The sequence below is a fragment of the Somniosus microcephalus genome, chromosome 8 (assembly GCF_052327205.1).
Source record: "Somniosus microcephalus isolate GS21.2 chromosome 8, FLI_Smic_1.0, whole genome shotgun sequence".
Classification (NCBI taxonomy): Eukaryota; Metazoa; Chordata; class Chondrichthyes; order Squaliformes; family Somniosidae; genus Somniosus; species Somniosus microcephalus.
This window is the reverse complement of record NC_140994.1, coordinates 234136418-234152648: the sequence shown is the minus strand read 5'-3', so window position 1 is coordinate 234152648 and position 16231 is coordinate 234136418. Positions and strand designations below refer to the sequence as shown.

Genomic DNA, 16231 nt, shown 5'->3' with positions numbered 1-16231 from the left:
TTACATTTCTCGTCTAGAATGGGGGAAATAGTGTTTTGTGATTACTTGGAATAAAACATTTTTGTGCAATGAGTGGTTTGGGTTTGGAATGCACTGCCTGATACGGTGGTGGAAACCGATTCAATAGTAGCTTTCAAAAGGGAATTGGATTATTCTTGGAGAAAAAAGCGGGGGAGTGGGACTAACTGGATTGCTCTTCGAAAGAGCCGGCACAGTCTTGATGGGCCGAATGTCCTGCGCTGTACTATTCCATGATTCTATGAAAATGAATAAATATTACTGCTAATTATCTTCCAAAGTTGTGTTATTACAAAAAATAAATGTTGCAGTGAGAAAATAATACCCAAACACACACTGAAGTACCTGAAACTTTAACTCTGATAGCACAAGAGGCTCAGAACTCACCTCAGTCACTACGTGTAGTGAACAGAGCAAGTCTTCTCTTCCCCCTCCGCCCCCCTCGTACAGACCTGCAGATTCTACCATCCATTCCATGTCAGTGTATCACAGACACACCACTGCACCTATTGGAGATTTCTTCAACCCCCCTCTACCAATTAAATTCTTCCTAAGATCCTCATTCATGGGGAGAAAATTCCAAGGATTATCATCACCCCCCCCCTTCATGTGCAGTGCTGCTGTGAAATTAATGCATTGGTGTAAATTCCTTTCAGCGTTATTTTTAAATAGTTGTCAACCCTTTTCAAAGACCGTTTAATAACTGCAAAACAATAACACACAGGAATTCATGCAAATGTGTTAATCGATGCACTAAGAATAGCTCACAGAAGTAATTAAACCTGTTAGTCAGTTGGTCCTAATGTCTGGTGAGCAGCATGTTGTGTTCCAAAGGAAATGAATTTTACCAAGCATATGTTTTTTTTTCTCTCCCTCGCGCTCTCTCTCTCTCTCTCTCTCTTTCCCCCCCCACCCCTGCAGTATTTCTAGACAAGGTTTACAAGTACGACGAAGAAATAAAGCCAGAGGACGAGCAAAATCCGTCTTATTGACTGGTGCTGCTCGATCACGACCACCACGAGTTATCCTGCCAGCAGCTCCATCTAATGCAGGTGAGTATCAGTGTGGTGATACAAAGATGTTAGCCATATAACACTTTTTAAATTGTACTCACTTATTACTTAACTATTGAGATAATAAAGTGAGACTTGTACTAGCATTGAGTCTTACTGGTGCTCCATGAGCTTTTACAAGTCCGATTTTAAATCGGCATCCAAAACAATGCGTTTTAGTGGTAACATAACCAAACTGTCTCTGATGAATGTTACGTTGTGTGCAGGGGTCAAACATCATTTTATCATAACTATCTTTGTATCCTGCTCCACAAATTACGGAGGGAGGGAAAGAAGAGAGTAAACCACCTAGAAGATTCACCAGTGAGAATTTACAATTTAGGAAGTCATGGTTGTATAGGAAATTATACTGAATCATAGAATCTAAAGCACAGAAGGAAGGCATTCGAGCCATCATGCCTGTGCTGGCTCTTTGGAAGAGCTATCTAATTAGTCCCACTCCTCTGCTCTTTTCCCTATAGCCCTGCAAATGTTTCCTTGTCAAGTGTATATATATTCAATTCCCTTTTTAAAGTTACTATTGAATGTGCTTCTACCACCCTTTCAGGCAGCGCATTCCAGATCATCATAACTCGCTGCGTAAAAAAACAAAAACCTCATCTCCCCAAGTTCTTTTGTCAATTATCTTAAATCTGTGTCCTCTGGTTACTGACGCTCCTGCCAGTGGCAACTTTCTCCTTATTTACTCTTATCAAACCACCTCTATTCAATCTCTCAATAACATTATCTGCTCCAAGGGGAATAATCCCAGCTTCTCTAGTTTCTCCACATAACTGAAATCCCTGGTATTGTTCTGGTAAACCTCCTCTACATCCTCTGCAAGGTCTTGACATCCTTCCTAAAGTATGCTGCCCAGAATGGGTCACAATACTCCAGAAGAGGCCTAGCCTATGATATTCTAATCTATTGTGCTTTTTATAGCTGCACAGCCTGGGGTCACCTATATTCGAGTGGTCACAATGCCTGTCAATCAAGCAGATGCAATAGAATCCTCTGTGTCTTCAGCAAGCAACGGAGCCACAGGTATATAGAAATATTTAGACAGTTGATGTGAAATATTTAGCATTTTATTTTCCAGTAGCCTGCTGCCATAAAAAATCTCAGTACCAGGTATCTATTCCACAATGCCACGTACCTCAAGGTTGTATGTTACTATCTGCTTTATTTTTTTTACATTACATTGCCTGTACTGTTTTTTCATTGCATAGACTTTTTTATATTTTTTAAAATCATTAATGTGTTATCTAGATCAAATTGCTGCCTAATAAGTTTGAGACTGCAGTTCAAACTCCGGATACTGCTCATGTTACTGGAACCCATTCATTGTTTTGCAGTCTCCAAACTCATGTGTTGCTATATATAAATATTTCAGTGACATTATTTTCTTCATTAATTGGTGTCTGCAATGGAAAGGATGGAAATCTGTATCTGTTTAATGCTGGAATTTACTATAACATTTGTAACTAGAATGTAAATACTTGAACAGCAAGACAAAAATAATATCAGTTAACAATTTGGGAGAATCTTGAATCTTTTCCAAGATACTGAATCTTTTGAAGATTATTACATTGTTGGTTAGCAAAGTGGTGAAAGTTAAAAGCACCATCACATTGTGCCATGGAATATTAACATATGCCACAGGATTAGGATGGAAAAAAATAAATTTAAGCCAACTGTCGAGCACCTCCTACATGCCAGTTATATAGGAGCTTGTTGTCTACCTGTCCTGTCATCAGGAATGGTTGTATGGTTGGGAAACCATCAAAAGATAACATTACAAAAAAAATCTTACTGTGTCTGATGGGAGCATGCTAAAAATTGTCCTTCCTTTTTAGCTAGAAGTTCCTCTGCAAAGAGCTTGATGAGCTCCCCTCCCCCATCAGGTCTGAAACCCAGCACCTTAAAACAACTGGGGCATTCCGTTTTACATCCGAACTATGCAGATGGAGAAGAGCAGGCAAGTATTCCGCATTTAGCAAACTGAGTGATTTTAATCTTTGTGATATTAAAGTGACTTGGGTAAACATGCCAGTTGAAGGAAATTGACTCATTTTAATTAAGTACACCTACATTAGCCCCGATTTTAATTCAACCCAGCTGAAATTGGGGGTGGGGAGGGGGCACGGTTGCACTGCGTTCCTGATGCATTTCCGGTGAACACCATTTTTACTGATCAGGAAACTTGTTTGGGAGGCAGGGCCTATTTAGATGCAAGAGTCACCATCGGCACCACAACACGATTTTAACTGCAGAAATCGGAAATGCCCACAAGTCGCCAAACTTGCCAGCAACATCAAGTGTAAGGCAGCAGAGTGGCCAGAAGAGGCTGTGGTAAGCTTTCTTTTCAAATTTATGAGGCTTCCTTGTCGCCCAGGAGGAGCAGAGGTGCTCTTCTGGACCCCGGCAGGTACCCTTGGGCCTCTTCGGGCCTGGACTTTTTCCAGCACTAACCTTAAGCCGGAGACCGTTCTCTTGGGTCACCGATGCCATCGTCCTAGGGCCCAATTTCCCGCTCCCACCCCCAGCTGTGACATAATTCCCACTGGCTTCGGACAGGAGACCATACTGTACTATTCAAATAAGGCCCCTGAGTTAAAATGGCGCAGCTCTCGCGCCAAACTCTCCGTGGGGGTTTCCTTCCTGTCTTTGACCCTTACCACCCCGAACACCACTCGAGCTAAAATTGGGGATATTGGCCCAGAAATTCGGGTCGGGGGCTTCCCGCGGGTGTAAGCCTCCGACCTGCACTTAACTTGCGCGCCGGCAGTTGAGCTGTAGGGCCCTGTGGAATTCCGATCTGGGGCCCAGTCCAGCTGCCAGCGCGCTGTGCTTGCGTGTCCCAGGGGCGCAGTTAGTGCGATGCGTCCCCTGGGATCACGTGAGCCATGGGCAGCCGATCGGAGGAGGGAAAAGCCCATTCATAAGTCTGACAGGAAGACCTGTCAAGACTTATAAATACTGCGGGTCCCAAAATGTAAACCTTCAAATAAATTTAAAAAACAATCATGCTTTTTAAATAAACTATAAATTACATTAAATAACTATTTTAAACAATAATTTAAATTTTTGAAAAAATAATTTTATATTCTAACGGGGCTAAAAATAAACTTACCTTGCTTTAAAGTATTTAAAAATAAACCTGTGGAAAAAAAGTTTTAATTTTAATTAATTGACCACTTGCCTTGTAAAAAGCAGGCCTTGGGCCTTAGGCCTGCTTTTTACATTTCGAAATCCTGCAGGCTTACGATCCTGGGAAAACCTGCCAAAAAAAAAAAAAAAACACCTAAGTTCAAAGCGCACACGCAGCCTCTCCTGCGCGCACGTTCGACCTCTGAACCCCTTCGTTCAGAGGATCGGAAGTGCCGGTTTCCCGCGCATGCGCAGTGCATGCAGAAAACCGGCACTTCCATTCGGCCTACGGGTGACTACCCCGTGCGTACTCACCCGTGGAGACCCGAATTTCTGGGCCAATATCGCAACTACAGGTAGACTACCCTTTATCCGGACTTCCGAAAACCGAAACCCTCTAAAAACCGAAGGTTTTTTCGTTCAGCGTAAGTCGTGCGTACGAACGAAAAAACCTTCGGTTTTTAGAGGGTTCCGGTTTCTGAAGTTCGGTTAAAGGGTAAGTCGTGCGCACGACCCCCCCGCGGACCCCGCCGGCCCCGACAACCGCCGACCCCGCCAGCCCCGACAACCGCCGACCCCGCCGGCCCCGACAACCGCCGGCCCCGACAACCGCCGGCCCCGACAACCGCCGACCCCCCCCCCCCCCGCCGACCCCCCCGCCGGCCCCGACAACCGCCGACCCCGCCAGCCCCGACAACCGCCGACCCCCCCACCCCCCCGCGGACCCCGCCGGCCCCGACCCCCGCCGACCCCGACTGACTTACGCTGAGCGTCAGCGTAAGTCGTGCGCACGACCCCCCGCCGACCCACCTTCCGAAATCCGAAATTCTCCTTTATCCGAAACTCGGCTGGTCCCGAGGTTTTCGGATAAAGGATAGTCTACCTGTATACACTCAAATTAGAAACTAACACTACTAAAAATAATGTCCAAGCTAACAATTTTTGCTTAATACTACACTTACTTAAAGCCATTTTTGATCTCCCTACACTTTTTCGACCCTCGCTTACTCCTGCATACCAGTTCACTGCTGACTGCATTATCGAGTTTGAACCCTTCTCCGTCCTTTGGTTATACTGGTAGATTGCTGTTCATGCCTGCACTCTGGCTTCATTGAGGCGTCTAGGCCATGAGCTTTTCTGTACCCTATGTTCTTGAGTATATACGGTTGAGGGATAATCTGATCGAAGGCCTTAAAATTATAAAGGGAATCAATAGGGTAGATACAGAGAAACACTTTTCTGGTCAAGAATGGTGAGCATAATCTTAAAATTAGAGCCAGGCCATTTACGAGTGAAATTAGAAAGCACTTTTCCACACAAAGGGTAGTGGGAATCTGGAACGCTTTTCTCCCAACAGGCTGTGGATGCTGGGGGTCAGCTGAAATGTTTCAGATTTAAGATTGATCGGTTTTTGTTCAGTAACTGTGTTAGAGGAGGGGTTTTATTTATAATTTACTCCTCAAATCAATAAGGTTCTTAACATTGAATGTAAGGTATCACAGATTTATTAAGCATATAGTACATGTAATAGTGCTTAAAGATACACTTAAAAGACAATGTTTACAACTGAACCATGCTAGTTTAGTTGAGGGACCCAACGTGTTACGGTTCTAAGCTCAGTATCTTAGGCCATTGCGAATCCAAACTTATTACGAACAGCCAATTTTATACATTTCTCTTACTCCCGCCACATGACAATCCACACAATTCTGCATTATATAATTGTTAACTCCATATAAGGATAATTTAATTAACTTCTCCCTTGTCAGTAACTTTAGTTTTCCTTACTTAAATTTTTTTTCCAAAAATTTGGTATAACTCCCTTACTTTGCTATCTTATCGACAGTTTCGCTGTTAATGTATAATTGCTATTTAACCACGTGAAACTTTAGTTATAAGTCTGTCTTTGACTGGTACAGAATGGTACTCAATGTCCTGCTTTTACAGAGAACTCATTTAAAAGGATGATATACATCCAGATGTTTTCCTTTGCAGAACTAACTGTTCTTCCACGCTGTTATCAAATGATTCAATGGCAGTCTTTAATTAAGCATCCTGAAACTAACAATTGCTGCAGGGTCAGCTCTGGCTCAATAGCCCAGTGGTACTTTAAATTGACTTAAACTTCTCTGCTTAACAAACAAAGGATAACGGTTAACATCACTACAATATAAAGATAAATTAATAATCACATAACATAGTAGACATTAGAATAATCTGACTAATCCTTTCCTCAAGGGTATCAAGGGATTTTTTTTTTTATTCATTCATGGGATGTGGGCATCGCTGGCAAGGCCAGCATTTATTGCCCATCCCTAGTTGCCCTTGAGAAGGTGGCGGTGAGCCACCACCTTGAACCGCTACAGTCTGTGTGGTGAAGGTACTCCCACAGTGCTGTTAGGGAGGGAGTTCCAGGATTTTGACCCAGCAACGATGAAGGAACGGCGATATACTTCCAAGTCAGGATGGCGTGTGACTTGGAGGGGAACTTGGAGGTGGTGGTGTTCCCATGCACCTGTTGCCCTTGTCCTTCTAGGTGGTAGAGGTAGCGCGTTTGGGAGGTGCTGCCGAAGAAGCCTTGGCGAGTTGCTGCAGTGCATCTTGTAGATGGTACACACTGCAGACACGGTGTGGCGGGAGTGAATGTTTAAGGTGGTGGATAGGGTGCCAATCAAGCGGGCTGCTTTGTCCTGGATGGTGTCAAGCTTCTTGAGTGTTGTTGGAGCTGCACTCATCCAGGTAAGTGGAGAGTATTCCATCACACTCCTTGTGCCTTGTAGATGGTAGAAAGGCTTTGCGGAGTCAGGAGGTGAGACATTCGCTGCAGAATACCCAGTCTCTGACCCGATCTTGTTGCTACAGTATTTATGTGGCTGGTCCAGTTAAGTTTCTGGTCAATGGTGACCCCCCCAGGATGTCGATGGTGGGGGATTCGGTGATGATAATGCCATTGAATGTTGAGGGGCGGTGTTTAGACTCTCGCTTGTTGGAGATGGTCATTGCCTGGCACTAGTGTGGCGTGAATATTACCTGCCACTTCTCAGCCCAAGCCTGAATGTCGTCCATGCCTTGTTGTATGCGGGCATGGACTGCTTCATTATCTGAGGAGTTGCGAATGGCACTAAACACTCTGCCGTCATCAGCGAACATCCCCATTTCTGAACTGGATATGGAGCAAAGGCAGATAAATGAAATTGAGGAAAATGGAGATCAGTCATGCTCTGATAGAATGGTGGGACAGGCTCAAAGGGGCTCAATTGTCTACTTCTGTTCCTAAGTTCTGGTCATTGGACAAGTGGTGCAGTCCTGTGGAGCTTTAACTGTTTCCCTTGCATCCCACAAAAATAATTGGAGTGTTCCATTGCTATAGCACCAATACTGACAGGTTGCCTGAGAAATAATGAACAATGCGAACAACTGATTTTAAATGTAAGACCAGATTCTATTTCAATTTATATGGGTTCAGCATTCTTCTGCAAGAGCAGAACGCCACCTTTTTTGTAACTATGCTGTTATAAAGGATAGTTGTTTTTTTTACTTATAGACAGAATTAAAAGTTGCCACAGAGAATGGGTCACCTCAAGCCAGTGCAGTTTCTGTCAGAACTGTGTGCCTGACTCTTCCGAAAACCAACAAAACGAGCGCCTTTGTAAGTATCATGTGGGCAATAAAAGAGGATTCAAATTTTGTTTTAAACATTCTATAAAGATACTCTAGCAGTTTTGTTTGTATTTTCTCCTCTTTTAACTACCTTCACTGTTCCTCATATATTGAGGGTGTTGGTCATGCTCCAAACTTCGGTTCGGTCATCATTTGTTATTTTACACAATCCCCGACCGGGAAGGGGGGTCTTTGCCCGATCCCAGTGGCTAGGAGGTAAGCTTGGGGGGCTAGGGGGTAGCACTCCTGCTCCTCTTGGCCCCCAAGGAGTGCTGTAAAGGCCCCGAAACTGTCCTCGCATCGCTTGAGCTGCGGGGGTTTTCCAGGGCCCTGGGAAACCTGGCCAGCCAGGGTTAAGACTACCAGCTTCATCATTAAAATATTTAAATTGCCAACCCGCCTCCGAGGCGCGGGTTTGTTTCCCGTCCCCTGTCCCGCCTCTGTTAAACTGGGAAGTGGGTGGGTTGGGGTCGGGTTTGAGATTTTTAAAATGTTAACATCTTGCCCGACCCCAACCCACCCGTTTTTGGGGGTTAAACTTCCCCGTCTCTGCCGGAAGAATTTTTTTCAGTATGGCAATAGTAAGAGGGAAGTCAGGAAAGAGGGGAGTACACCAAAAGGTGTCTTTTGTTCCTCTCCTGTGGGGAAAGTGCTTGTCTACTCAGCAACTCCATTTGATGGCACAGCTGGAAGCAGTAGCACACCATGTGGAAGAAACCAAGTATGGACCTGCATCCTACTATACACGGCAGAGTACCTAGGGTTCCAGTGGAACTGTGCTCCCTTTCACATGGATAATCTTATAACACACTTGCCACTTTATGACTCGTGAGTTTTTGGATTATCTTCCCTCGGGGTAATTCTGATTGTATTCCATGGCTCCTTATGAAGCCTTCTGTTTTTAAATTTGTAGTTGGTGTATGCTGTGCCAATAATCTGCTGCTCATTGTACACCATATTGTGTTTTTAAGGACCTGGGTTTGGCAACTTGCAGAGGTAAAGGACGATGTAAAAATCCCAAATGTACATATGTCTACATGAACCGGTACAAACCAGGAATTTGTCCAAAGTGTGGCTATGACTTCACAAGAGACAAACAGGATATAAAGCCATCCAAACCTGTTGTGAGTACGGTTTCTAAAGTATATAGTGTACAGTAACAAAGGTTCTCTTATAGAATGCATACTAAGACATGTATTTATAGAAGATGCGGCTTTTACTCGTTTCACTATATTGAGGTTTCTTCATGCCATACGACATTTTCCAATTGTGGGGGTAGGTTTAAGCAATTTAAGCCCAAGCCTATCTTGACCATTGAGAGTACTGTGGGTGACTGACCACCTGATCCATTTGTGTTCTGATCCATTTGTGTTTTCCTGCCCCTTTCTGTGCCGAAATACTTGTCTTCTGCTTTGCACCTGCTGTGACTATGGTTGAGATCAACTACTACTACAGTACTTACACAACTCGTGTATCTGATTTTACAGTGTGCAAAATCTTTGAGATGGTATTGTTCCTAGCCGTCATCCCTAATTTGTGTTCCACTGTAAATTGTTTCTATGCATAATGTGAAGTATGCCATTATTTTAATTTGCACAAAGACGTACAACTATAAAAAGGCATTTGATGGAATGTATAACTTCTTGCTGGGTGTGATTTTTGAAGAGATCAGTGTTGTATGGGGTGAAGGAACATTCAGTTGTTTTATTTATACACTTTTACCAACCAAACAGTTTTCTACAGTGACCAGCTCATTGTCCTAAACTGAACCCATCAAATGCTCTCTTCTAAAATAACAACAGAAAATCCTGGAAACACTCAGCAGGTCAGGTAGCATCCATGGAGAGAGAAACAGAGTTAACGTTTTAGGCCTGTGACCCTTTGTCGATTTTAAGCAAGTGCAGGGGGAGGGAAGCATAGAACAAAAGGGAGGGTCAGTGATAGGGTGGAAGGCGGGAATGGTTAAATGTTGCCATGGGGGTGGCAGAATCATCAACCGCTGCCACCTGAAAAAATAGGGGCAGAGGTAATGGTCTGAAATTGTTGAACTCAATGCTGAGTCCTGAAGGCTGTAAAGTGCCTAATAGAAAGATACGGTGCTGTTCCTCGAGCTTATGTTGAGCTTCATTGGAACAGTGTAAGAGGCTGAGGACAGAGAGTGGAGCGGCCTAGTTCACTCCATTTTTGCCCTCTGCTTTTAACTAGCACATATGGTTTGTCACCAATTGTGACGGCAAACTTCTTTGTAATTACTGTTGTGCTGCTTCAAGATTGATTTTGATAGGGAATGTGATTTTTGAGGAGTGCAAGTTCTGTCAGCTCTTCTATTATGAGGCCTTTTATGGGGCCCAATTGAGCGTGGACAAAATTTTCCTACGGCAGTCGTAGGTTTTAAACTTGCAATGATGTCTTTTGGCAAGTAGAAGTCAATATTTCAAAGCTTTCTAAATGTGTATTTTAAATACTCTTATTCATTATGCGGTCACAGTGACTGGTTTAATAATTATTGTTTACTTTTACAGCACGTATATGCAGCTCAAGTTTATCGCTTTAAAAACATGAAATAAAACTTGGGACCTTTAAGGAACTGCAGCACTGATTATTATGGTGTAGTACCTGTTTCTGAAACTTTGAGGGTGATTTTAATCCTCCCCACCTGGCAAAAACCAAGCGGGTGGTCACTTAAAATGGCCCAGGTTACTTACCTGCTGGAAAACCACCAGGATCCCACAGTCCGCAATCTTAACCTGCTCTCCTGAGCAAGCAGCAAGTTCACCCGTCTAAAGCCAGTGGGGTCCTTTACATGTTGGGTCCCAATGACATAATTGGGACCCAACTGCAATTTTATCTCTGCTTGAAGCAGGAAGCCCCTGTTGCTTTCCTGCCAAGCCAACCCAGGAGAGAAGGGGTTCAGCCCCAGAAGAGGCCAAAAAAGTTACTGATTTTTTTTTCCCTTTATGGGGCCAGGCGGAAGAGTGTGTAGTCGCAGTTAATTGGAAAGTATCAATTCTTCGAAATGGCAATGATTTATGGGATGATGTGCAAATAGAAATGAAGGCAGGGCCAAAAATTAAAATTGAAAGATATTCAAGGTGTTGTGCACAGCTTCTGGCTGCTCTTTGTTTGGTTTATATATATTTTTTTAAATAGAGTTTTAAATTTTAATTTCAGATAAACAGTACACTTTCCTTGGGTCTGCTGAATCCAGAGGAAGGGCTAACTCAGGCCTCAAAGGACTTACAGCGCCAGACTACATTACTGCTGCTCAGGAGGACAGTTCAGATCCCCGAGAACGAGGCTGAACTACATGAAATTTTTAGTCTAATTCAGGAACTCAACAGCTCACGGTTGATCTTGTCGACAATAAACGAGACCATAACACTCGAACAAAATTCGTGGCCGAATTACTTTGAATCTGCGGCCACCATCTGTGGCCTGTGTGACAGCCAGTTGTTCAAGGGTGGACACAAGTAAGGACCTTTTTACTACTTCAATTTTGTTATTTATTAGTGCTGAGTATCGTTAAACAGAGCGCACAACTGACATGCCTTGCAATTGTAAGACAAAGATTCGTACCTGCTAATTATCTTGCCATACTGCTGCGGGAAATTGGATGGTGCTGAGCAGAGATCAGCTGCTTCCCCACAGGGATCAAAGGTCAGGCTTGTGAAATTTTGTAAAAATACTTTTGATTTTATGTTTTTTAAAAGCTGCATGCTAGATTGCGATATATTTGGGGGGGAAAAACCTGCATACCTTTAGTATGTCATCTGCTGCCTGGCATATATCTACAATACATTGAAAGTCATGCGTACAGCATGCACTTCATGAAAGTGTCACTCCATGTCATACTTTAGCCACCATACTTATAGGTCACTTTTTAGTGTCCGCCCCGCCTCAGCTCATCTGCTGCTGAAACCCTCATCCATGACTTGACTTGACTATTCCGGCGCACTCCTGGCCGGCCTCCCACATTCTACCCTACGTAAACTTGAGATCATCCAAAACTCGGCTGCCCATGTCCTAACTCGCACCACGTCTCATTCACCCATCACCCCAGTGCTTGCTGACCTACATTGGCTCCTGGTTAAGCAACACCTCGATTTTTAAAATTCTCATCCTTGTTTTCAAATCCCTCCATGGCCTTGCCTCTTTCTGTCTCTCTAATCTCCTTCAGCCCCACAACTCCCCGAGATATCTGCGCTCCTCTAATTCTGGCCTTGTGAACATCCCTGATTTTAAACGCACAACCGTTGGTGGCTGTGCCTTCAACTACCAAGACCCTAAGCTCTGGAATTCCCTCCCTAAAACTCTGCGCCTCTTTCCTCTATTAAGACACTCCTTAAAACCTACCTCTCTGACCAAGCTTTTGGTCATCTGCCCTAATTTCTCCTTATGTGGCTCGGAGTTGAATTTTGTTGTATAACACTCCTGTGAAGCATCTTGGGATGTTTTACTAAGTTAAAGGCGCTATATAAATACAGGTGGTTGTTGTCTCTTGAGTCACCTTGAGCAATACCGGGGAGATAATATTTACAATGCTAAATGAAAATGTAAACTGAAATTGTAGTTTTAAAATGTATATATATTAAAAAATGAGCTGTGAGGAGACAGAGTTCCGCTTACTTCATTGAACGTCGAAAATCGAACATTGGCAGAAATCAGGTAGAACGGGAGTTAAAACTTTTTGCCACTCAAAACAGCTGTGGAGCGGTATCAATCAGCAGGTGGTTGAGGCGCCCGCCTCATTGAAAAGTGCTAGTCGGGGTCTATCGCCCATATAGGACCTATTTTAAAAAAATAAAAATAAAAATAAAAAATAATTCATAACTAAATTCTCCTCTTGTCTTAAAACCTTCCTTTGCTTATGGGTAGCAGATAGGTTTCCTTTAATGCTTTTTTTGTGACTGACTACTGGATTGGAGGAGGGATGTATTTATTTTACTGTCTAAACACCTTTTCGTATGCTCAGTTGCTCCTGCAGATAGACCTAGTTTTGAGAGCTCAATGCAGAGTGTGTTTCAGGCACAAACCCACGTCCTACCAGTCCACAGCACAGTGCTGCATGTTGCACCAGCGAGTTGCTCAGAAAATCTAAAGAGCGCAAAACAATAAAACCAGCTTGTGTATAGCTTATGACGAACAAATTTAGCTCTTACCATTTGAGGACAATGGTGATCAAAATATAGCGCATGATCCTGTTAGAACAGCATGTACTTGGAACACTCGTGGTCCTTTTAAGGTTTTAGCCAGTGAACCTGCACTATGCATGTATACACAAGTGGACTGTTAATAAACATTAACAAATTACTGAACTGTACAGGACCAAGACGTCAAGTCCCATCTGTGATCTTGCCAAATTCAGGAAAACTAGGCAGTCCAGTAATTATAAACAAAGAGCCTCCCCAATTGTTTGAGGAGAACTTTTTTTAAAAAAAATGCACTTTTCATATACAAATAAAGAAATCCAATTTTGTATCTGGGACGAAGCAGAAGCTGCTTTCTGGCCTTGCACTTCTCTCAGTGAAAGGTCAGCCTGTCCTGCAAGATGATTTTTTTTGTCGCTTGCCAGTGCATGTGTGCTCGGGATTTTTTCTGTTGCTTTCATCGAACAAAAAATGTCTTCCCTTCTCCTTGCGGTTGTGCAGTTGCGGTTTCCCTTGGGTACCTCGCTCAAGTATCACTTATCTTGGCCAAGTCTAGGCTCTGCTATTCGATATGGAGAGGCATCTCAACCAAAGAGTGCCCAACAGTGAGTGCTCATTCGCTTTCAAAGTTATGCACCTATCTGTTGCTTTGCAATCTACAAGGATTGTTATTAGTAAATTTGTAATGGGGAGCAGTTTGTAAATGCACAAATGTAGCCTGTTTTCCCAACATGGGGAGGCCAGGCGCTTGCACATAAGGAAGGGAGTGACATTGATCGAAGCCTGTGATCAAATCAACCAGGATAGCCTCTTGGCTAGACACAGGAAGAGTAATGAGAAAAGGAAGAACTCCCGAGTAAATAAAAAATTCAGATTTGGTTATATTTTTGATTTCGTGAGGTAAAGCACATCTCAAGTTCTGGGGCAGGAAGTCTCGGAAGTATTTTTATTCAAAGTTTTTTTATATAAATATAATATATATATGATGCACCAAAAAGAATGTTAATTTTCTTAGCAGCAGAAGAGCCTGCCAGTTCCGGTCTTTCTCTACCGCGCCCCTCTCTCTTTCCCACCCCCCATGCCCGGATACTCACTGATGGGGAGTGTCCCCATGCATGCAAGAATGATTCCATTGAAAGCAACAAGGTCTGTGACTAGACCAGCCTGGATGGCGATGTGGATAGGTGGGCCCCACTACCAGCCACCGAAGGATCCTTAGGTAGAGATGCACCATAACCTACAAGCAGTTCAGTGATTGTGTAATTAAATGATTTGAGGCCCTCAGTGTCAGGATGAGTTCTCTCCAACCAGTGATGTGAATATTCACTGCTTTAAACAACATGGGCAAAGAGCAGGAATATAAGCAAATGAACTTAAACCATGATACTGCTGATGGTTACATTTTTATATAGGGTATTCGCTGTGTGAACCCTTCTCTGAAGTAGCATTGTTTGCTCAGAGCTGTCTTACTGTGTTCTAAAGACTGTACTGCCCATATGTATATATTATCAACACTGTTGATATAATCTGCTCGAATCAAAAATAACACTTGTAAAATACTCGCTTTTTACATTTATTTTATAAACTGTAGAAATTACACTATATTTTAACCACTTTAACATAAAAAGCTGCCAGAAAAGTATGACATTTAGAGATTATTCCATATTGTTCCATGATATTTCAAGTCTATACCAGTAGATGGCAGTATGCTTTTTATTCAGTGTAACACGAAACAGTGTGAGGCTATTAAGGTTCATTTCTCTACTTCAGTTTCAGCTATGTGATCTATCTGGATGTCTACCATATCGTATAAGTATATGCACTTTGGTTGAACTCTGTCCAGTGAGAGAGTATTACTTTTGCTGAGTATTTTTGGATGCAGTCCTTGGCACTCTTTGGAAATGCAGCTGCTAGTTTGTACTGCATTTTTCATTTAACTACTTGTACACTAATATGATTCAAGAAGAATGCAGGAAGTTGATTTGGAACTCCTCAAGAAAGCAAATGTGCGTGACAAGTACCAAACACTTAAAGCGATGCTCCCCTGCCACCTCCCATAAAATGTCCATTAATTTCTCTCCCTCTCCCCACCCTTGCTTTTTAATTAAAAATACATTCTTCAGGTTTCCTTGGTTTCCACTCTCTGAATGAGCAAGTGGCTGGAGTAGATGAGGAAGAATGTGGCTTGCCGTTTGAAAATTTTCCCTTGATGATAGTGGTGGGAAACAAAGAGAAGGCTCCTGTCCTCTTTACACTACAGTCACTGCCCCAGTAGCATGGACGTGGGGAGGGGGAAATGGCTATTGATGTGGAGCCCATGCATATTTCTGAGCAGCTGAGATCTGAGCTGGAGTAGCGAGGGTTACAAGTTAGAGCACAATTTTTCAACATAAATTGGCACAAATTTTTGGGGTGGCAAACTGTCAAACTTAAAATTTAAGCTAGCTCTGTGGCACCTGAGTTTAAATCATTACATTTTGCTGGTACAGTGCATTAGAGTGTCAACTGTGCTTTTAAGAGTGCCAAGGCAGCTTTGTCTGTGATTCTCCACCACAACCTCAGCCATTTTGTTGTCGTAGCAATAAGCAATGGCCAGATCCTCCCAATGGAGAGGGACTAAGTTAATGGGATAGTTGCCTAGATTTAGCAACTAGTTAAGAAATGTGATACTATGCCACTGAAATGAAATGTTTAGTTTATATCGAGGCCTGTTCCGTGCAGCCTTGCTGTGTCTAAACAGTAGTATGCGGTTTGAGGGGTAGGGAAGACTGGGGAAAAGAAATGGAGAATTCCCAACAGTCCACTCCCGCAAAAATATACTCGATCCTGATGGCTTATCGATCATTCCTGTGCTGCAAGACTGAATTTTATTGCTTAACCTTGTAAATGCTGACGAAATGGAGCACCAAATTGCTGATGAAGCATGATTTTTATTTCTAGTTCAGTAGCTGGTCCTGAGGAATGCTGGCTGTTGACAGAAAGCCAGTTCCAGGTGGTTATAGTTCAGACGAAAATCTGCTTGAATCCCCACTGTCTCGCACTTCATAACTTCACTGACATCAGCTCAGGTAAGAGATGTACCTTTTTTGCTGCGCCTGTTTACCTGCTCCCGCACCATTGTCCAGGGCTCCAAACAATCCTTCTCTTTGAGCCAGCAATCTGTGTACTTCCTCCAGTCTAGTATACTATATTTACTGCTTTACA

At 43.1% G+C, this 16231-nt stretch overlaps 1 protein-coding gene across 4 annotated transcripts in view; it reads left to right on the top strand.

Moving 5' to 3' along the window:
• The window catches only part of hmgxb3 (HMG box domain containing 3), a 61642-nt gene that overhangs the window by 27309 nt on the left and 18102 nt on the right, over positions 1-16231 (top strand). For all 4 annotated transcript variants that reach the window (XM_085995785.1, XM_085995786.1, XM_085995787.1 and 1 more), the window contains 7 exons: positions 940-1070; positions 2013-2114; positions 2927-3048; positions 7765-7869; positions 8852-9004; positions 11052-11350; positions 15968-16095. In XM_085995785.1, coding sequence (XP_085851911.1) covers positions 940-1070; positions 2013-2114; positions 2927-3048; positions 7765-7869; positions 8852-9004; positions 11052-11350; positions 15968-16095 — 1040 coding nt within the window. The remainder of the gene's footprint in view (positions 1-939; positions 1071-2012; positions 2115-2926; positions 3049-7764; positions 7870-8851; positions 9005-11051; positions 11351-15967; positions 16096-16231) is intronic.